This window comes from Rhinopithecus bieti, unplaced genomic scaffold (genome assembly GCF_001698545.2).
Source record: "Rhinopithecus bieti isolate Rb0 unplaced genomic scaffold, ASM169854v2 scaffold_23721, whole genome shotgun sequence".
In the NCBI taxonomy this organism is placed as follows: domain Eukaryota; kingdom Metazoa; phylum Chordata; class Mammalia; order Primates; family Cercopithecidae; genus Rhinopithecus; species Rhinopithecus bieti.
In genome coordinates this window covers 95,094-117,844 of record NW_016810819.1, presented here as the reverse complement: position 1 = coordinate 117,844, position 22,751 = coordinate 95,094, and the positions used below count along the sequence as shown (strand labels likewise).

The 22,751-nt window shown below is 35.1% G+C and overlaps 1 protein-coding gene across 1 annotated transcript in view; it reads right to left on the bottom strand.

The window, feature by feature from the left end:
* Positions 1–22,751, bottom strand: part of LOC108542752 (protein unc-13 homolog C-like) — a 293,581-nt gene that overhangs the window by 177,881 nt on the left and 92,949 nt on the right. Inside the window, exons 5-7 of the mRNA XM_017892917.1 lie at positions 19,035–19,112; positions 14,379–14,456; positions 740–828 (exon numbers count right to left, since the gene is read on the bottom strand). Of these exons, the coding sequence (XP_017748406.1) occupies positions 740–828; positions 14,379–14,456; positions 19,035–19,112 (245 nt within the window). The remainder of the gene's footprint in view (positions 1–739; positions 829–14,378; positions 14,457–19,034; positions 19,113–22,751) is intronic.

Genomic DNA, 22,751 nt, shown 5'->3' with positions numbered 1-22,751 from the left:
AAAAAAACAAACAAAAAAAAAAACCAGAAAAACAACAACAACAACGTATTTTCTTTCCTATCTATTTTAACATTTTGATGAGATGATAGCTTTTTCCTACAGAACTGAAGTGAAATTTAACTAGGGTGAACTTACCTTTCTTTAGAATCATATCACAGATAAAGCCAGTTTTAATAAACATTTAAAATATATAGATATATCAGTAGTTTCCAAACTCCTTTGCATGGGGTAGTTGTATTCAGATTGCTAAACCCTAAATCCAAGAATCCTGGCAATGTGGTATAGGGTGGTTGATCCAGCTATACTGAATGCAACCACATTGATATGTATGGTATGGATACAACTCAAACGTCTTATATATGTGAAGTTTTTCTCTTTTCTTCCCTCCCTCTCTAGTCTTTCAATAGCCAGTCACCAAGCTCTAAACACTAGAATTGCATATAGCTATGAGATACGGTTTCTGTCCTGAGTGTGGGAAACAGACAGGTAAAACAAGACTTAGAGGATAGTGTTATAGGTCTCATCCGGCTGAAGGATGCACAGAGTTCTAGGGAGTGCGTAGCGAGACAGCACTATTAGATTGTGGTGTCATAACAGACGTTTCAGAGAAAATGACATTTAGATGGGGTCTTGAAGTTAAATAGATTTAGTCAGTCAGAGGAAACAGCATTGAAGGCAAGAATATTATGAGCTGACACCTAATTATCTAATTTAGATAATGACAACAGAGGTCACTTACCTTTCACCGTACGTGACGCTGAGCTCATCCAGGACTCCACTGAGCTTAACCTGAAGTTCTTTTAGAATAGTACTAGCTTCAGAATCTAGCTGCAGAGAGACCATAAACAATATTACTTTGGAGTTTTAAGAAAGCATGCCTCTGTTTCGCTTACAAGCATTTTGATTATTATATGGTAACTTCAAACATCACGTAAACTTTTTTTTCTTCTTTTGTTTTTTTGGTCTTTGAAATCAAATCTAAACATTTAGGAAACTTTAAAGAAACCGAGGGGTTCTCATAGACAAAAAATGGTTTGAAATTCAAGGCATGCATACAAATAACAGCTAGGTAGCAAAGCCTTTGTTGGTTATAGCAATGAGAAGCAAGGCATGACAAAAATATCCTTCAGAACATGATAATTCCTAATTTAGAAAACCTTTTATACGTGCTGCTTCAAAATATATTTAAATCTTCAATACCCCTGTAAATAAATAGGCACATTAAGTTGTTAAAAATTAACTTTTGAATATTGTGTTGTGCATTATTTAAAGGTGTTTTCATATTTCCCCAACTTTGGAATTAAGAGTAATAGGATAGACAAGGTATCCAAGCACTCCCATGTTTTTCTGGAGACGATAGGCCTGACTTTTCTTCCTGGTTGCTAATTTACAGCTGAAAGTTCAGGATAATAGATCTATTGTCTCAAGCAGAGAGAAATTCATGTAAATAGCAATTTGAAATATTCTCTGAAATTGAAATGTGACTCTTTCTTTCTTTCTACCTTTAGAAATTTAGTTTCCTACCATCACTGTCATTAGTTCTTGCCCAAGCTGATCTACTATTGAAAAGAAGAGGACAGGATAAAGCCAAGTTTGGGGAGTAAAACGAATTAAAGCATGATTTAGTATAAGTAAGAGAATCTAAGAATGCCAACTAAATACGGGACCTAATATCAGTTGAAAGTTCTGGGAGCCGATACAGAACCAAGAAGTGTCCCTATATGTGTGCATTGGACGTAAGTCCTATATTCCTCCAAAAGTACTTTCTGATACTAAGGAACTGCTAGGAAGAAGAATTATTTATACATCTCTGCAGCTGGGTAACTCTAAGTTGTAGTGACATGACTAAAAACATTGGAATGAAAATCAAATATTGCATTTGGCATTTGAGACTTTATTAATTATATCAAACCAATCCTTTATATCAGTGTTAACTCAAATCCAGGTAATTTTCAGGATTGATTAGTTTCTGCCCTCTATCAGAGGCAATGTGATTTTTCTGGACTCCTTGTATCTTTTTTTTTTTTTTTCTGTCTTAGTAATCAGTTATGCTGACAGCTCTTGTCCAGACACACAGGCTACCATAACAAAGAGACTTCTGTAAGAGTAAGAAAATCTGTGAGCCTCATACTTTCTAAGAGTTCTATTCAACTATAACCAGTTGCAGGGAAGTAATTCAGAAAGACAATTAGGTAGCACATACTTATTTTAAAAAGACTTAAGATACGGATAGTGAATTTAATCACAATTTGCCTAACAAACTATCACTCCCTAATCCTTAACCAAGAAAACATATGTGGATTTTCCACACCAATCTTAAGGAACCATGCAGGCTGAATTTTTTAAAATTATATTTTCTTGTTATTCTGCTAATAACAATTTTACCTTGATTTCATTGGATAAAAATGTTGGGGAAGAGGGATGAGAGGTAAGTTCTCCCATTTGGCTTTCTTCAGGCTCTCCACTTCCTCTACCACCTCCAAGGAAATCGCTCTGAAAGTAGCGTTTTCTTCAGGAAATGGGGGCTGCTTCTTATTTAAAATGTGTTTTGGTTTTCCTATTAGTTTAATATACACATTGAGGTAATTTGTTCACATTGAGGTAGGATTGTCACCAGATAATGACTTCAAAGTCATATAGAAATGGTTACATAGGTCACTTGCACAAAATTATGCTATTTCCTCATAAAATTATTTTAGTCCACCTTAGGTATTTGGTGAATAGATATTTCTTATCAAATAATTATTACTTGACAACCTAAAACTGCCAGACTACAGCGATTTGAACATTGGATGACAGTTTTAATTTCTGGATACACAGGTATGTTTCTAAGTAGGTGCAGATGGAATGTCTCTGTCATGTAACCAGTCCCTCCCACAAAAGGAAAAGTCTCAGTTTCAGTTAACTATTTAATGTTTATGTAACCTATGTCACACCATTAAAACAGGCAAAGCAATTTTGAGACCGATGTACATGGCGTTTGTAAATTGCAGATCTTTTTCAATAATGAGCATAATGGACATAAATATCATACTCATCTAATAATAAAATAATCTCTTTAGGTAGTAAAACTACCAGTTCTTGGGTTCTTCTGCATTACCTCATGTGTCCAAATTGAGGACATTTTTCTTACTCCTACAAATTTTGTAAAATTTAAGAAATAATAGATTGGGAGTTGAGAGCTCATTGCCTAAATTATCAATAGCATATTTTTTAAAATATTGGGTACTTTGTAAAGGTAAAAGGCAATCTATTTTTCAAAGGTTTAAACCTTATCCTAGTTATGTAAGTAGTATAACATCAAAATTATCTTGAATCTTTTGTATCGTTATTTAGAGTTATTGTTAAAAGCAAAATTAAAAGGTAAACAACAGAAAAATTTCAAACATTCATAAGTCACAGTTTAATTTATTCTAAAGTAGAAACTCAATTAGCATGTGTATCTGAACAACTTTATTGGCTGGCTGGCTAAATAAATAAAGTTTCTCTGTAAAGAGGAATATACCCAATGAAAATTTAAGGATTTTGAGTTAAATTCTGAATTTAAAATACAGTTTTTAAGACAGATTTAATTCCCCACTCTATGAAGGGCTTGAAAATTCCAAAATCTAGGCTGCCAAAATATGTATGGTTCAGATAATCAGAAAAACTATAATCCCACATAGATATTAACTGAGTTTTATACCATTGAGGTATTTTGTACCATTGAGCTGTGGTAATAGATATAACTTGTAATATCTATTATTATATGTAATAGAGAGACAGCTTGTAGGCAATACTTTTTTGTTGTTGTTGTTAATTGAGATGGAATCTTCCTCTGTTGCCCAGGCTGGAGTACAGTTACCTGATCTTGGCTCACTGCAACCTCCACCTCCTGGTTTCAAGCGATTCTCCTGCCTCAGCTTCCTGAGTAGCTGGGATTACAGGTGCCTCCCACCATGCCTGGCTAATTTTTTTGTACTTTTAGTAGAGACGGGGTTTCAGCATGTTGGTCAGGCTGGTCTTGAACTCCTGACCTCAGGTGATCCACCCGCCTTGGCCTCCCAAAGTTCTGGGATTACAGGTGTGAGTCACCACACCTGACCAGCAAAGACATCTTTTAAGTTATTTTCCTTAAGGTTTGCTTTTCCTTTTTCTTTAAAAGATAATTCACTTATTACCTCCTTTTGAAAACTTTTGCCCAAGTGTAGCTTGCCCTAGGCAGTTAGTAGATCTAGCTTCTAAACTGACTATGCTTTTTACTATAACTGTATATGCAGTGTTCTCTCTAAATGTTCTCTTACACATCTACCTCTTCCATAGAACTCATTCATACCTTTCTGTCCTGGGTGTCTGTCCCAGTGTCCTGCATGCATGGGCATTTATCACATGTTGAGGAAGGAAGTGAGGATAGACAAAAGCATAAAAGATTCCCTCACAGAAGCAGTCCCATATCATCTTCATCTCCTTGGACTGATACCTTGCATTAATTATGAATAGGATATTTTGCCCCTGAAGTCTTTTATTCCTTAGAAACCATATAGTCCAGAGTTATCAAGTTAATCCTGATTTCAAATCTCTCTCTCTCATTGCCAGACCATGTCAGGTATTTCCCTGCTATTTGTTTGGTTCAGAAGAATGGTTACCATACCTACACTGCATGTTTGTTTGTTTTCCAGAGCAGATTCTTTCCCCAGAGATCTAAAGAAAATACATGTTATATTTTTCTTACAGCAACCATTGTTAAACTGACCTTCAAGCTCTTGCTAGAGTTACAACCAATGGGTGGCAAAGTCATTTAAACTCTTTAGATAGCTCAATACAAACTCTTGAAAAATAGACTTTGCATAGAAGAAATTAAGGATCTTTAGTGTGAATTCTATTTCTTCTCCACAGTCTTTATTACTATCTCATTTCCTTCATTTCCTACAGGCTACTAAGCTATCTTTCCTGTGTTCAGCTCATCAGTGTTAGCAGTCTGTTATTTTCTGTAAAGAAGTGCAAATCAGGAAGGAAGGAAGGTAACTTCCTGGCCATCTCCCTGGGGGCCAAAATTTAATCCTTAGTCTGGTGGGTTTCATACTCTCCAATATTTTTGCATTAAAACATTAATAAATAAAATTTTACCTCTAGTTCCATGAAAAGTCTTATTTCCAAGAAAATGCTGTTTAACTTGCACTCCTGGTTCCTTCTTTTGGATTTTGTTCCATCAATTATCTCTTTCCCTTTTCATTCCCTCTACCATTAATTTTATTACCCTATCCTATAAACATACTCAGGTAACATTTATGTTAAAATAAACAATAGACAATGAAAGAGAAGCCAAACTTATTTGGAACTACATTCTCATTGACATCTAGCCAATATCGTTCTTTCTTTTTATCTTCAAACCGCTTACAACAGTGTCAAACTTGTTGACTCCACATCCTTTTCTCCTAAACATTTATTCGTTCTCTGTAATGTGGTTTGCTTCTGCTATGGATATGCCACTGACATGTTTCCATATGGTCACCAATGATTTCTTAATTTCAAGGACCTTATTTTTCTTAGCCTTCTTTCATTCTGTTGTTCACTCTGTTTCCCAAGGTCCTTCCCTGCTTCTCAAACTGCCTGTGATTTGTCTGTGTCTTCTGTTAACTTTCCTCCTCTGTCTACCTCTTAAATATTAGTATCCTTCAATTCTCCTTTTTCAATCTTCTTTTCTTTTTACTCTATACTTCCCTTGAGCAATTAAATTCATGCCCACGGCTTCAGCTATCACCCATATGCTAAAGACCCCAAATCTATTATCAATATTCTTAACAGCATGCCTGAGAATTCTATGTTTCCAAGTACCTAGTACTTCGCGACTGCGCCATGCATCACTCTCAACTGCATATACACCTGAAGTATACCAAACGTATCCACTACTGTCAACTTGTACGCGTGCTATCAAATCAAAGCACAACTTATTACCGTTCCTAATTTATTTATCTTCTCATTTCCTCTGATTTGGTTAATGGCCTACAATTGTTTAAGGCAGAAATGTGAAAGTCATCTTTGACTTCGTTTTCTTCCTTCCATATTTACTTGGATACCAGATATGATTGGTGATTATCTCTGAAATGTTTTATCCACCTGTCTTGTCCTCTTCACTTCCAGATTCTGAATTTTTCTCCTCCAGCCCACTGTAATCATCTACACATTGTGTTCTTATTTCCTGTTTCCCCACTTCGTCCTCCTAACTGGTGTAATAAACCCAAATATGATCATGACACTTGCTTATCATCCTTCAAGCTTGCTTTCCACCAGGGAATTGCTTCAAGCAACTTCTCACAATCTTATCTGGGCTCTTGCTCTTTTTGTTTCTTTTCTTTTTAAAAGATCATTTTCCTTCAAATCTTCAACTTGACCAGAATCTTTTCATCTTATAAGGTCTACTTCAACTTAAAGTATATGACTGAGAATTCAGCAAAAATTCCCTAGTGAATCTAAAAGTAGTGTACTTTCCTGGAAATGCCCTAAATCACTTCATAAGCCTGTGGTGTCAGCATGAATACTGTGGTTTGTTGTCAGAAATAAAAGAATACATGGTCCTTTCTACTGGAAACAAATGTGCCCAGCTCTCACCATACTACCCTGTTTTTTGTTTCGTTTTAAAATGCCTCTTAAGGAGAAACTCCACAAACTTACATGACAATTTTCAGACAGACTATGGCATTTTCTTTATCCTATTCAGATTTGCATGAATATTATGCTAGAGGTATTAGTTGTATAAACTCATGTTTCTAACTTCTGGGTTTCAAAAAGTTCAACATCAATAGCTGTCTCCCATCCTAATTAAAGAGAGTATGCAGTAAATCCAACTGTCACTGTGCTTCGAATCAATGAAATGTCTTTGAGATATGTTAAATGAGGTTCTTCAGTCTAGACAACTGAAGAAAAAGAAAGAGATTGCCTTACATTTTATAATTCACTCAATATAGTTTTGAGTTAGTGAATATAAGGCATTTTGGATTTTTTCTGTTTCTATGAACTGTTTTTTTAAAACTACACCTTCAAGCTTTATATGAGTCATGGGACATTCTTTTCTCTTAAACATTTTTTCTCTTCTCACCTACAACACATACGCTATTCCTCTGCTTCATGGATTGCTAACATGTGGATTGTCATTATAGTGACAGAAATTTAGAAATAAAAAAAGAATTTCTGAAATAATATAGTTCAACTTCCTCGTTTTTCCAGATAACGCATAAAATATTATCTTTAAAACCAAGGCACAGATAATGCGTTATGCTTTCAGAGTCACATGGGGACTGAAGAGCAGCATTCTTAGAAGCTATTTCCTCTGAAGAAATTCTCTTCTGAAAATGTTCACTAAAAACCAGGAATCCCTGTTTTATCACAATGCAAAAGGAACTTAGGGTTTATATGTTGCATCCATTGGCTAATTGTGAAAACGGACTGAGTAGGGATGTTAGGAATAGAATCAGTGGGACACTTTATGTTTAGAATTGTGTTCTGCCCTTTTCCCCTGTCCTACTCTGTCTGACCCATTTGGCTATTGCTTCACATTCTCACATGTGTTATAAACCACTGCTCGGCGATGTGAATATAGTCCACCCAGTCAACCGAATTCAGGACCTGTTGACCAGCAAGTGCTGGGGACAGTGTTCTCTGTGAGCCCTTATCTCAGGGTGCCTGAGGACTATTCTGCTAAGCAGGGCAAAAAAGAGAATTGACTGGGTTAAAGCAGTTAAATTTTACCAGTAACGGCATTGATTTATGGTTTGTTAGGACAGGCATGAGCAACTGAAGGTGATCACAACAAGATAATGAAACAGATTTATTATAGAAGATGGCAGTCAGAGTGAAACTGTCTTCCTCTCTCTCCTTGCTGTGGCATGTATCCTTTCTCTTAAGTTTCTTAAGGGTCAGAGAGAGGTGAGTTTAAAAAGAGACTTGGCAGTATATGAGTAACCCTGTGAGCTCTCTCAAATGCTCTGGGAAATGAGGTCAACAAGCATCACCTGCCTGGGTCTGTATTTCATTTTGTCATGGCTCACCAACCACAAAACCTTTCAACCTCCTCGGTAGTGCCTTTTCTTAATCTCACAAATTTAGCAGTTAGCCAAACTTTATGTGGTAGTAGTGCTAAACTAGTAAACATATTTATTAAATCACTTCAATATAATTTGCTTTATTGGCCCTTCTTATTCTCTTAATTTTCCATTAAGTTCAATTTATTAAATCTAATTGCAGAGATGGCAGAGATAGTTAGGAGGAGAGAGAAACCAGGCAGTCTCTGCCTGTTGCCAGAATTAAAGGCCAGCACTTCAAACATTCAATTCTCCTTATTATCTGGTGCTATGAAGCTATCACTGGTTGCTTTTACCGACTTCAGCCAAATTACATTTCCCTTTTCACCTCTCTTTACACAACAAGAGGCGAGGTTTGAGTTTATTTCTGAACTGTTGTAGGATAAGTTGTAACAACGAAAACTTTCATCTGAAGGACATGTTCACGTTTAGGAAGCGTTCTTGTTGTTTTTCTCTCACAAACCTTATCTCTTTAATTGCTCTGATTCCCCTAAAAACTTCTAAGTTCTTTAATGGTAGGCTCTGCATCTTAGTAATTAATGTATCTCCAGTTCCTAGTAAAATTTACAGCTCATAACAAGTGCTCAGCAAATAAATATTTGTTGAATGAATTAGTGAAGGAGTAAATTCTGTCATCATATTCAGGGTGCTCACGTCGTTTTTTCATACAGCAGTCAGCCCCAAGGGGAAGAGATGCTTATGGTGGTGTGGAAAGACGTGGAACAGCTGGCTTCTGAATATCCTTCAGTAAGTGCTAAAAGGCATCTCTAGTCTAATTATTGTTTCACCAAGTCTCTTACACCTTGTAATCTCCTTGACGCCCCAGGCATTAAGAAATCTTTTTATTTTGTACCCCAACTTCTGCCCACCTGCAGATAAAATACATACAAGTAGGCAACAATGGATAGTCTAACGAAATAAAAAGAACTTTTCAAATTGCTTTAGAAAACAGTTTTAGAACTGAAAAAAAGATATGTGACAATTTGAAATGGTCTATTTTATTAGCTAATATATACTTTATAATTTACTTTATTCTATATTTTGTAATTCCTGAAAATATGAGAACAGTAGATTAATTCTTATTAATTTATTAACTAGTAACCTATATCTCTATATTAAGAAAAGGTGAGACAGATTAGAAACCTGAACGTAAAATTTGGCCGCTGTAGCTGGCATTACAGGTGCCCGCCACCGTGCCTGATTAATTTTTGGTATTTTTTTGTAGAAACAGGTTTTTGCCATGTTAGGCTGATCTCGAACTCTTGACCTCAGGTGATCCACCCACTTTGGCCTCCCAAAGTGCTGGGATTACAGGCGTGAGCCTTGCCTTATTCCTTTTCAAAAAGCATAGAGCAGCAATTCTCAAAGCATGGTCCCCAGACCAGTAGTATCAGCATCACCCAGAGATTCCTTAGAAACGCACATCACCTGGCCCTGCCCCAAACATACTGAATCAATACACTGGGGGTAGAGTTCAGTGATGTGTGTTTTCATAAACTCATCAGGTAGTTCTGATGCCTGCTGAAGTTCAAGAAGAACTACTGTCATGGAGTATTATTTCCTTTAAAGCTCTGATCTTTCATCTCCTGTTGCCTCAGCACATATAAAGTTGAGAGGATAGTGGCAAGTGAAAAATGATGAAGATTAATGTTTTTCCTTCCTGTTCTAGGGTTGCTTAGCTAATGACTGCGTTCATGTGGCTAATAGGTATTACAATGAATTTCAATGAGCTACATACACACACTTTTGGGCAGTCAGTTGCAATTTCTAGTTGACACATCAAATTTCTCATTAAAAATTAAAAGCGACATAGATATACATCTCTGAAAGAAAGAATAATTTAGTTGGCCATTAAAAGACACATAGTTTTAGAATAATGGGATTATGGTCCAGATTCCTTGGCTTCATTCTGCCTGGACTTATGTGAAATTTTACCACCATGCATATGACAAAATTTCCCTCTCATGGGAAATTTTACCACCATGCATATGACACAGAAGAGTCAATCCTTTTTTGAGTCATAACCATAAAAATAGCAGTATCATTTTACCTAATTGAGCTGCCTGTGGTCAACAGATGAAAATAATTTAGCTGAACAAATGAACCCTTCTTTTTCCCTAAGGTCTTAATAATGGCTAACTACAATTTGAAGTAACATCACCAGTTAGCGGTCTGACGGATAACTATGGATTCTACCGTTTAAAATGACTGCACCAACAAAATATTGTGAAGGATTAATGCACCTTCTAAATCAATTATCATAATACAAGTTCTTCAAAATCCATATCTTAAAACTTCCTGAAAAGAAATTAAATTTTGGATTTTTTTCATATACCTGTATATATTAGATTGCAAATTAATGATAAGTCCTTTTCATGGGCTTAAGCAATGAGTTTTTGTTACAAAATGAATACAAGCTAAGTAATTATTTGCAATTGATAGATAATAAATTATATTCATGAAATAATTAAGCTATTAACATAATGTAACCTAAAGTAATCACTCACCAATGAATGAAAATTATTACATGGCACCCTGATGATCATTTTGTCGTTATTGTGTCGTAATATTGTACGGGGATTGTAGTGTAAATTAACTTGTAGCTCTAGTACATCTATAACATGGGCTGGCTATTTTATTTGTTTTAGTATAGTGATTCCCAAAACTGCATCCACAGAAAAAATCCCCTGAGGTGCTTTTAAAAAACAGACTCTGTACTCCATTCCTAAAGGTTAGTTTTTCTTCACGATTTGTGAGATTTATTTTTTATATTCTCTAGAGGAATCAGAGATGTTATGCCAAAACATGCCCCTGATTTGTATGCAGAGAAGTATGTTGGAAAATCACTTTTATAGGAGAAGAAAATTAGTGGTTTGCTTTTCTCTTTTGACTTCTCCCCCACCCTAAATAGGGCATTAGAAAGTAAATGTGCTGACATGGCCCATAGGATATTGTGCATGCAACTGTCTAACAATGATTTCTTAAGTGACTGTTTTTGGAACCATTGTCAACAACATAATCCCAAGATCATCATGGTGTTAAAGCAATGCTTCCATTTGAACCCCATACAGAGAATGGATTTTTCCACTGAATAAATGTTTTAAACACTTTTTATTTCCAGATGGAAAAGAGGCTGATTCTGTGAAGAAAAAACAGCTGCCTCAACTAAACGGTGATCAGGTTAAAGCAGCAGGGAGCTGCAGCAGCACACAGTCATGCCTGTAAGCAGCCAGCACTTTGCAGGTAGTATGATATTAGAGGAAAGCAATGCTGTTGTTAGAAGCCAACTAAAAAACACATAGCATTAAAAACCATTTTGAGCAAGTGCACAAGCAATTATTTGCTATTTAATTTTTATAGCAAGAAGTATGTATATCAGCACAGATGGTGGGGATAAAATAAAAGAAACTCTTAAAAGAAGAATAAGGTCTAGCCTGGAATATTTCCCTTATTTACAGTGGAACTGGTTATAATACCAGTCAAAGGTTTTACAACCAGTTCCACTGCAAGGAAAAAATGGGAATTTGAATTGGAACACATTGTTTAACTTTTACAAGCCCCTGAACATGTCTGTATCACGTGTTGCATATCAAAGGGTGGATTCTGTAATTTTCTCCTATCAAAGGGTGAATGCTGTAACTTTCAATCAAATCCTTTTTCATCTTTATAAAAGCGCAAAGTTAAGGAAACCATTTAGATACTGCCATGTTTACACAACAATATTGGAAGAACTCTGCTTATTATTTTGAAATTCTGTTTCCTAGAGACCCCAGAGTAATCAAAAACTCCATCATAATTCTGTATCAATTAAGCTTCTATTTTCTGGGAGGACACATGATGCACTCAGACTTGAATGCAAGTCTTGCTTCCTCCTGACACTTCACAATCTCTATGCCAATGCTGACTGGCCCTACCTAAAACTTTGAGCTGAAAATGGAAGAGAATAAGAGAAAAGATCTACGCATAGGAGAAAAAGAAAACAGGAGAAATAGAAAATCACAGAAAAGGGTAGAGAAGGGAAGGAAAGAAATGAAAAAAAAATATTTAGAAAAAGAAAGGAGCAGATTACATTGTTAGAAGCTAGGCATTCATTTTATTTCACTGATTTAATTGCGTTTTCTTCTTAAATCATGTCTGAGGAGTTTATCAGATAGACATTGCAAGCGTTTTAAAGGGAGAAGGCACCAAGTTCAGTATTTCTGTTTTCATTATTTTCTTCAGTAAGAGGAGGAGTTATATGGTTTAGTCATATATTTGAAATAAAATGTATAGTGTGAAACTTGTATATTTCAAACCAGCAATTCTATCTGAAATAAGGAATTCAGTTTTGATTGGTGAACAAGCCACTTTATAACATTTTTAATGAGCAAGTGGCTTGGCCTATATGGTTTCCTTTAAGTACAGGTCTGATTTGTCTGGTTAAATTCAGTTCAGCAATATGTTATTCATATTAGAGCTCAAACACAGAATAGTAATGAAATAGCATAAGTGGCACAAGGAGAAATTTATGGAAATATGACATTTTAAATAGAACTTTATTCTTAAATGATGTGTGGGCTTTAAAATTTATAGAAAGGAGATAATATTTCCCAGATGAAATCAATAATTTCTTCATCATTTTTCTAAATGCTAAGTGGACTTCAAGTCTGAATATAAAACATCAGTAAAATTGAAAAGGAAATCTCATGTTATGTTCCTTAATTGGTTGTGCTCACCTAATTCAGCAGAATAATTTAAAAATAAAATCAATGGCCTCAAACTTTACATAAAGCATTAACACACTTTAGGGAATGAGGCCTTATTTTATACAAATAGAACTGAGATTGCAACGAAGGCACAGCTCATAAAGATTCATTTTTTTAAAGTTGTGTATCATCACACATGTATTCTAGTGTTTCTCCATTGTAGAATGTTAAATAGCAAGTTCATTTTTCAAAATACTGAAAAAGAGATAGACATTGGGGAAGTGTAAAAAACATCTCCTTGAGGTTAAAAGCAAAATCACATGGGAAGAAGCCAATCTTAAAAGAAACATTTGTAGCCACATAAATTTAGAAATAAAACAGATATTTACTTTGAAATGCATCCTAGCATTACACACATCTCAGAAACTTTCCCACAGGAAGGAACAATGTAAAGGAATCTTAAACAGAAATATCTATCTACATATTCTTGACATAGCTGCCTTTGAGATTGTTTGAAGGGGAATGAGGGCATGGGGAGAAACCCTGCTTCATGACTCTCCCTCTCAGCACCTTCTCCAGTCCTCCATCCCTGAATGCTTAGGTCAGTTTGTGAAAGAGAAGACTGTGGCAGGCAGGAAGATGCAGGTGCATAGCTAGTATTTCACTGTCTGTCTGTTTCAAACAAGCAAATGAGAATAAGTAGAAAATGCAATGGTCTTTAGGTATGGAGTGAGGGTTGGAGGAAACAGCCAGGTAAGGGAAAAGATGCTTACTATCACAAACCTCATAAAAGAATCTTTCTCCTTCCTTCTTCTGCTCATGGAATTGCAAGTCAAAGATGTTAGACAAAGACATGACACATTACAGACACAGCACACAACACATTTTTGACAACTTTCTTGATGTGAAAAATAAACTACCGGCTGGGCGCAGTGGGTCACACCTGTAATCCCAGCACTTTGGGAGGCCGAGGTGGGTGGATCACGAGGTCAGGAGATCGAGACCATCCTGGCTAACATGGTGAAACCCCGTCTCTACTAAAAAATACAAAAAATTAGCCGGGCCTGGTGGTGGGCGCCTGTAGTCCCAGCTACTCGGGAGGCTGAGGCAGGAGAATGGTGTGAACCCAGGAGGCAGAGCTTGCAGTGAGCCGAGACCGCGCCACTGCACTCCAGGCTGGGCGACAGAGCGAGACTCCTCTCAAAAAAAATAAATAAATAAAATAAACTACGAGTATGTCAAAAACCAACAGCACCACAAAGCATATTTCAGAACAAACGTTGATATCAAACTGACATTGTACAAGACAGAGGAAAACACAATTTGTGGAACTTTACAAATCGTTAGCATACAAATATATATGTGTGTATATATGACTGCACATACCAACACACATGCACACACACATAAGACCAAAGGCTACTATCTTCTGCCTCCCACTCATACTTCTAATGTATGTACTAAAGTATTCTGTTGTGGATAATAATCATTTTAGTTGCTAATGACATTTTAGATTATTATCAATTCCTGTTCTTAGTTAACCATGTAAAAACGTAAGACACTTTCATAGCAAGAGATATGCTGCTAATAATCTCTAAGTGAGATTTTAGCAAACGTAGAAGAAAAAGACACCCACCTCTTTCCCTCCCATGGATTCAAACATTTTTTCCAGCTGGACCCGCAATTGTTGAATATTGTTCATCAAGATACAGGGCTTTAAATATAGAAAAAAAAAGACTATTATGAGCAATGATTTTATATAAAATTGTTGAATGAGTTTAACTTAACAGGTGGTTACAAATAGCTATCTTGACTTCCTAGTATATTTGATGTATATAGTAATTCTGCCATTTCAACATTATAGTTTGTAACAGTTAAGAAGGGAAATGGAAAAATATAATGCCACATTGGGGAATGAAATCTAATAACATACTCAGACAATAAACCGTTGGAGCAAAACTTGGCTGCTAAAGTTTCTTTTATCTTTAACATTGTAACATTTCATACTTAGAAAATAAGCACATTTTTTGCTTTTAGAGATTTACTTTTAGAAAAAGGTTAGCTTAGATTCTTCTATTATTTTACTGTTTTAGAAAACAAAACACCATGTGATTCTTTTAAATGCAAAACCATATTAAAAATAAACTTAAATGTATGTTCCGGCTACAGATAAAGACCACATGCTGGTATTCAAAGCCTTTTGCCTCTGGCTTTAATCCGTGTTTCTCTTCTCATTTTCCTCTTTGCTTATTTGACTCATATCCATCATTTAGGTTAGAGTTTTCTTTTTTCCTGGATTTTATCTTATCACTCACTTGGCATTTGTTTTATATTGCTTTACATTTGAGTTGGTTTTCACTCTCACCGGCCAACCTTAAATACATTGTACATGCTGCTGTGTCTCTTTCTGCTTTTCTTACTCACAAACTACTTCACAGTAGTGTACGTATAATAAATACAGGCTTAGAAAATGTTTCTCTACTTGTTTCCAAGGATCCAGAAATATAACAATAACAAAGATGTAAAGCTTTGTGACAGGTCTAGATGTGAACTTAGAATAGTAAAAATTAATCCACAATTAGAAAACAATTCATAATAATTATCGAATCATTTAATCTTTGCTGTATATTGATTCCTAAGAGCCAGTATATCAGAGGAAAACAGACACAGAAAGATAAACAGACAAAGGAAGGAGGATGGATGTATCTTCCAAGTTGCTGGGAAATAAGCCAGTAGCCAATAACCAGAGTCATGCAAAGGACTCACGGGATGTCAGAGAGGTATTAGCTCTTATCAGTGGAAAGATTTTATTATTACTTTAGCCACATTAATGACCTTTGAAAAACTTTCTACTTGACTCTTAAAGTGACCACATCATCACTTTGATTTATGCAATTTAAAAATTCCTTTCTGTTTCCTTGATTCCAGTCACTTAAAAACTTTATTTTTTAACACAGATATCTGAGACGTATCCCCCAAAGATTCTGTTTTAATTAGCTGAATCAAAATGTTCCACAAATGATTCTGATCCATAGCCATAATTGAGTACTACTTGATCTGGGCTTAGTCCTTTCCATAGTGAGCAGGGCCACATTTTCAGAGGATTCCGCATCTTGACCCAAAGTCCACAAACTAAGCGAATAGCCTATCTTTTCACTGGGAGGTAGGGTCATTGGCATTTATTTTTAATTGCAGAATGGGAAGATTTGGTGTGAATCTGGGCAATCACACCAGGGAGAAATCCAAGGTCAAAGTAAAACAATGACTTATAATGAGAAGCAGTGAGACTACATGGGTGAAGGGTTGTTATCACTTGGTTTCCCATAGGTCTAAATTAGCTTGAGGGACTCTTCTTAGATTATGTGATATTAACATTCAAGCTAATCTTTACTGTCACATATAACAGGACCCTAGTACCAGCTTTATAAATAAAGAAAGGCCAGCTGCCAACTCTTCTTACTATGATGATTTCTGATTAAAAAGAGCTACTGAGAACCAAATGAACATGGACAGCTTGGCTCACTTGACATGGATCGCTATTGACCCCAAGTTAGACTACGGAGAAAAAAAAGAGATACAGTTATCCAGAGGGAGACAAAAACAAATACGAGACTCTCCCTTTTCATTAAGATTTCCCTGACCTTGAAATGTTCAAAGTTCAATTTTACTGAATCAGTTCATCAAACTGCTCCTGGCAACAGATTACACAAATTCACCTTAAATTTAATCATGAAAGTTTTTACTTTCAGCAACTTCATCGTAAATGAAATAAAGAACAACTTCATAGTAAATGAAAAAAAGAAACTGGCAGCAAAGGAAACATTACCCTAATTCAAGGATATTACTTTTTGAGGAGTTTAATAAGATAAAACACCTATGTTAAAGTAATTTGTATCTTCCTATTTTCGTATCTTGATTTTTTCCCTAAAAATATAATAATACCTTTAATTTTATCTCAATCTGGAACAAAGTTAGGAAACTGAAACATAGTGAATATGAAAGTTAGTGTTTTTCAGACTAGGGATATTTCTACATGGTCGAAGTATTTCTGAATTTAAAATATTTTTTAAATTATTCAAAATAAAAGTAATTGTAATTTAGATTGTGATGTCTTGCTATATTTTAGAATGTGAAATAAAATGAATAAAAATATTTTGACCCATTTCCAATTTAAAATGTTACAGTAGAAAACAAATTATTCTGACATGGATATTTTATTTAACTCTGGTCTTTAATGCTAAACCCTGAGAACTCAAATGTTATGGCCATATCTTTTTTGTTTGTTTGTTTTTGAGACAGAGTTTTGCTCTTTTTTGGCCAGGCTGGAGTGCAATGGCACAATCTTGGCTCACTGCAACCTCCGTCTCCCGCGTTCAAGTAATTCTCCTGCCTCAGCCTCCCAAGTAGCTTGGATTACATGTGCACGCCACCATGCCTGGTTAATTTTGTATTTTTAGTAGAGACAGGGTTTCACCATGTTGGCCAGACTGGTCTTGAACTCCTGACCTCAGGTCATCTGCCCACCTCGGCCTCCCAAAACGCTGGAATTATGGGTGTGAGCTTCCAAACCTGGCCTATATTATGGTCATATCTTAAATGATGTCTATCTTTAGATGCTTCTAGCTCAATTTGCAGATGAAATAGATATATTACCATAGATATACTGAAAGATGTACAAGTTTCAGTGGTCTTGATATTGAAATCTTACATTGAAATAATTATAAATAAGCATCTGTAATAGTAACTATATATACTCATGGAAATGTACAAAAGCACTTCAGTTTGCCTTGAATGAAAACATAAGGCAAGTAACCAAGTGATATTCTTTTATAAAAGCTAAAATGATATTTGACATTTAAGCAATAGTGTATAAGGCTGGTCAAGATATTAGTAATTATGGAAGAAAAGCACCGAGGGAAGGAAAAGGAAGTTCCTTTGCTGTAATATTTGGAGGGCGTTTGGTTCTTTTTATAAAGATTTAATTTTTAAAAGTATAAAACCTACAGAAAGAGTACATAGAATAATATAATAAATACTGGGTTATGATTTTTATCTCAGTGTTTATTCAATGTAAAATATAGAATGTGAATACATAACGTGGATCTCCGCAGGGGCTTTTAAAAACTAATTTGCCTTTCTGAATGGCAGGAATTAGCCTTAGGAGTTCACGGCCACCTTTCAAAATCTTCAATTTGGCTGTCCTAATATAAACAAGATCCTCTTGTGAAATGATCAGATACTGTTTTCATTTTCAATGTAATACTTTAGACATGTATTATCTTTTAATCAGAAATAATATACTTTCAATAAAATAAACATCTTACTTTTTGAGTAAATCAAGAGCAATTAGAAATCATTGTTTGAGTTGTCAAAAAGTTCTAATAAAATTGCTGGCAGCATATTAATTTAAGGGAAAAGAAAGCTCTTATAGAATTCTCAAGAACCATTAGGCTGACTTATCTTAATGAGCTGTCAAGCAAGAGGTCAATGAGGTTTCAGGGAGATAACTAGTAGCTTTCTTTAGAATAATTTAGATTTCAACCTGATAGCAAACTGATTTTTTGAGGGGGAAAAACTGGTTTTTCTATTTCTTTTTTTTAAAAAAAATCCCTATGACTCACTTTTAAACACTTTTCTTCAGAGCTACTGTTTTCAAAATGTTTACAATGCTGCCATTGTATTTCTCCTAATATTACAGATTGATAAGAAAGCTTTCACCTTCCATCATAAAATAAATCTGACTATATTTCAAATACCTTTATCGCGCTTTTCTTTATGCCTTTTATTAAGTTGCAATATTAGTTTGAATTTTATAAACATTTTCTCAATCATCTAAAAAAGCTATTTTAATAATTCAGAATAGAAATCAGCATTGTTGCATATATTAACCTTTGCAATTTATTTGCAAACTGAAAGACTAAATTACACTTATTTTAGTATTTGTGCCAAAATGAAACTAGTTGGTGCCAATACTCATCTAATGTTTAAGTCCCTTGTTTTTCTCAGCTCCAGTATTTTATGAGTATGTGAATTTTCAATTATTTATTCTAATCTTGTTCCTTATTACATGGAAAACCACAAGTTGGCTGGCATTGAGACACTCTCAACCTTCCTGTAAATCCTGTATTAAAACCAGTTCAAGAACCCTGGAGAAGTTTTCAACTTCTTAAGATCCTTATTTTTTATTATCCTATATGAAAACTGAAAGTCAACAATTTCTCTTGCTTACTCATACTTTGAAGAAGTAAATCTTAACTGAGAGATACTTGAAAGTAGAGACATTTTTACTTACCACATTTTCCTTATCACAATATGAACTGAAATCACTTGATACAATTGCAGCATACTGGAGCAGCACTTTATTGATAGTCTAAGAAAGAAAACATTGTGAACTTTACCCAGCTAAGTATGTAGTTTACAAATACACTGTAAAGTTTAATCCTAAGTTACCATCTTGCTGTCTTTTTCATCTTAGTTCTACATTTTTTTCTCTCTCTAATAACTGTTTCTGAGCCTAAGAATGCCCTCTGCTTTCATTAATTATGCAAAACAGAGGAAAATAAACCATGTTAATTAAATTTTATTTCAATTACTTAAAGATGCATGAATGAGTTTGCACTCTACTGCTTTTATACATAGATTAAATTATAAGCCGAATGTAGATACGATTTTCTTAGAAGAGCTAAGGCAACAATAGCAGTAGAAATGTCATCTCTTTTGATAGCAAAGTAAAGACTAAAAAGCTTTTATTTTCTTATTTGTACAACATATATCTGAATTTTCTTAGTGGCTCAAAATCAACTGAGGGAGACACTCCAAAGAGTTAAGCTGAAGAAGAGATGTTTAATTTATAAACCTGAATTCGCTAAATTGATTATAAGCTTGCTTACACACTTTTAAAATCACAATGAAATCCTGAAATAATAGATAACACACAGACAGAAAATCAATAGTTTGTTGAACTACACAGTAACGTGATAATATGCATCAACTGAAATACAAAGTTGACCTTGAAAAATATAAAATCTTATCAAGCAGCAGACCAATAAATCTTGAAAAACAGATGGTTGATCAGACTGAATTATCTTCCAAATGTGTCTCTTCAAATTTTACTTTAGACATAACGTTGAATTACCTTGGACTTACCTATGAAATACTTATTCATTTGTATTGAACATATGAACACTACTCTCAGTCTACAGCTTCTTGATGGCATCATAAACTTGAAGAATCATTATATTGTATTGCATACACAACAACATATAAACACAAACCATAAACCTGACTTTAGGCAATCGTTGTAACTCAGACATTGTAACTTGCTTAAGGTAAAGTTTGGGCTATGTGAAAATCCTCTACAACTTAGTGCCATGTGAGATTTTTAAATTCTTATGATTCTGCTTCCTCTACATCCTACAGCTGCCGGGTGACTTGCTGAACAGCCTAGGTTTTGTTTTTTGTTTTTTATTGTTTTCTAAAGAAGAAAGAGGAAGCTGGATACCCTTTACAATCATTCTTGAAGTATGCCCTATGGCCTAGAGCTTGAGTATACTTCATAAAAAAACCCTAGTCCCTTGAATTTATGCTTAGAGACAAGAGATCCTGGGATGTCACATGTACTAGCCTACAAATGCCAATGGTTATCAAGCCAGGATGGGCTGCAGGTAAGAAAAAGTGCACAGTCATATAGAATATATCCAGCCTAGGTGACAGAAAGAGACTGTCTCAAAAAAAAAAAAAAAAAAAATAGAATATAGCTTAAAGCTACGTGCCTGTATGAGTTGCAAGTACACTGCTATAATAACAACTCCCATCTTTACTAATGTACAATTCACTTGAATGAGAGCGTGCAATGTACATTTTGTGGGCAACTTCAATTTCATTCTAATTTATTCAGCTAAGTAAACCACTACCACACAATAGCTCTTTAATACTAATAAGCTGTTGCTTATGACATGGTTAACTCATTGGTTCTCAGAATGTAGTTCCAGAATCAGCAGCATTATAAGCATCACCTGGGAACTTGTTGGACATGCAAATTATCTGGTCCTATCCTAAATTACTGAGTCAGAAATGCTAGAGGTGGGCCCCATCTGTCTGGGTTTTAACAAGTCTAAGGTAATTCCAATGCATACAAAGTTTGAGAAGCACTATCTTAACGAATGCATGGCAGGGTGGAGGTAAGTATTCAGAGAAGAGCTGTGATGGAAGGGGCACCTGGCAAGGCCTGGAACGTAGGACTTCTGGGTGTGTGAGCTTAGGTCATGATTTTATCTTTGGGGAACTACTGGTCTTCAGAAGAGAGTACAGTGCAGAGGGAGGGAATAAACAGCCTAGCAGGGGCTGCTGCATCTTGTTCTAAAGAAATAGTCATGAGGAGTAGAGGGCTCTTTTATGGATACTATAAAGAGCTGCTATTCAAAAAGTTCCAGATTAAATAACATGAAATTCTAATGGGAGTGTGGCAGTACAGAGAATGATTCTGCTGCATTTAAAGGATCAGACAGGGTGACTAAAATATCTTTCAGCTATGATCAGTTCTGATCTGACACACAGCTACTGGTGGAGTATTGAGTAGGATGGACATCAATTACTCAGACAAAGGCATTGTGTTTTTCTGAGCTAATGCCACCCTGTTAGGAGTGGGCTAAATATCCTGTCAACACTTCCAGTTATTCCATCTAGTGTATTGCTCTTATGATCAGTAAGATAAGAAGTGTGGTTCAAAATCCATCTTTTCATTCACATTTTATGCATGGAACAATGCAGTATTAGAACAACACAAGGAAGACAAGAAAACTGTCTATTGGTTCAACAACATTAGAAATGTGACTTCACTGATTTATGTAATGCATTTTAACACATCCAACATAAGATGGGGTCTCCCATTGCTGTTACCATAAATGCCTCGGTTTGACCTTAAGGGTAAAAAACAAATAGTGAGATTCTATTCTCCAAATTTCTAACTTAGTTCTGATCACACCAGAATGAGAAGGGAGTATAGTTTAGTGGTTGAAAGGATTTTATCCATATCATTTCAATTATTTAAACATTTTTAGTCTGTTTTATCATGGATGGAAATGAGGGAAAATAATAGCACCCATTTAATTAGATGGTTGTGAAGAATACGAAAATATATAAAGTGATTAGCATATAATAATGCTCAATGAATTATCATTATTATTTTTAAAAATTATAATTATGTTCCCAGAGAACAAGGAATAGAAATATGTGTGCGTCATTTACCACAGTATCTCAGCACCTGGCAAACAGCCAGACTGATACCCAGGACTTAATATTTGTTTGTTTGTTTTTAAGCAATATTAAAAATAACATTACTTCATATCTATTTTTAAAATTAAATTACCCATACTTGTCAAGAGCAGCAGTGTAGTCATAGGAATGTTGACTACTCATGTACCCATTTTATCACTCATCATAGCTTCTGAATGTTCTTGATATGAAATTTGAAGCATTTTGTTTGGTAACTTTTTCAGTCTTATATCCTGTTTGGTAAGAATAAATTGTCCCTTTAAATCCCATTTTAAAATGCAAAAATTTTTAAATCTCTACAGATACGATTAATTTTTCTTATCTCCAGGAGACTGTTTAAATCAATATAAATCCCATAAAGATAATGAGATTTTAGAATATTTTGATATAAAGATTCCAATACTTAGAAGGGTCGAGTTTTCAAGATGAATTAGTCAGTCACATCTGATGAAAGAAAAACAAATTCCAATAGTTTGCAGTTCTTGTGAAATGGCTAATTATAGTAAACACAAACCATTTTTTATCTGTTTTGTTATATAAAATACAAATTATAGATAGAAAGGCAGATAACGAGTTTGGGACCAGCCTGGCCAACATGGAGAAACCCCTTCTCTACTAAAAATGCAAAAACGTAGTCGGGTATGGTGGCGAACACCTGTAATCCCAGCTACTCTTGGGAGGCTGAGGCAGGAGAATCACTTGAACCTGGAAGGTGAAGGTTGCAGGGAGCCGAGAT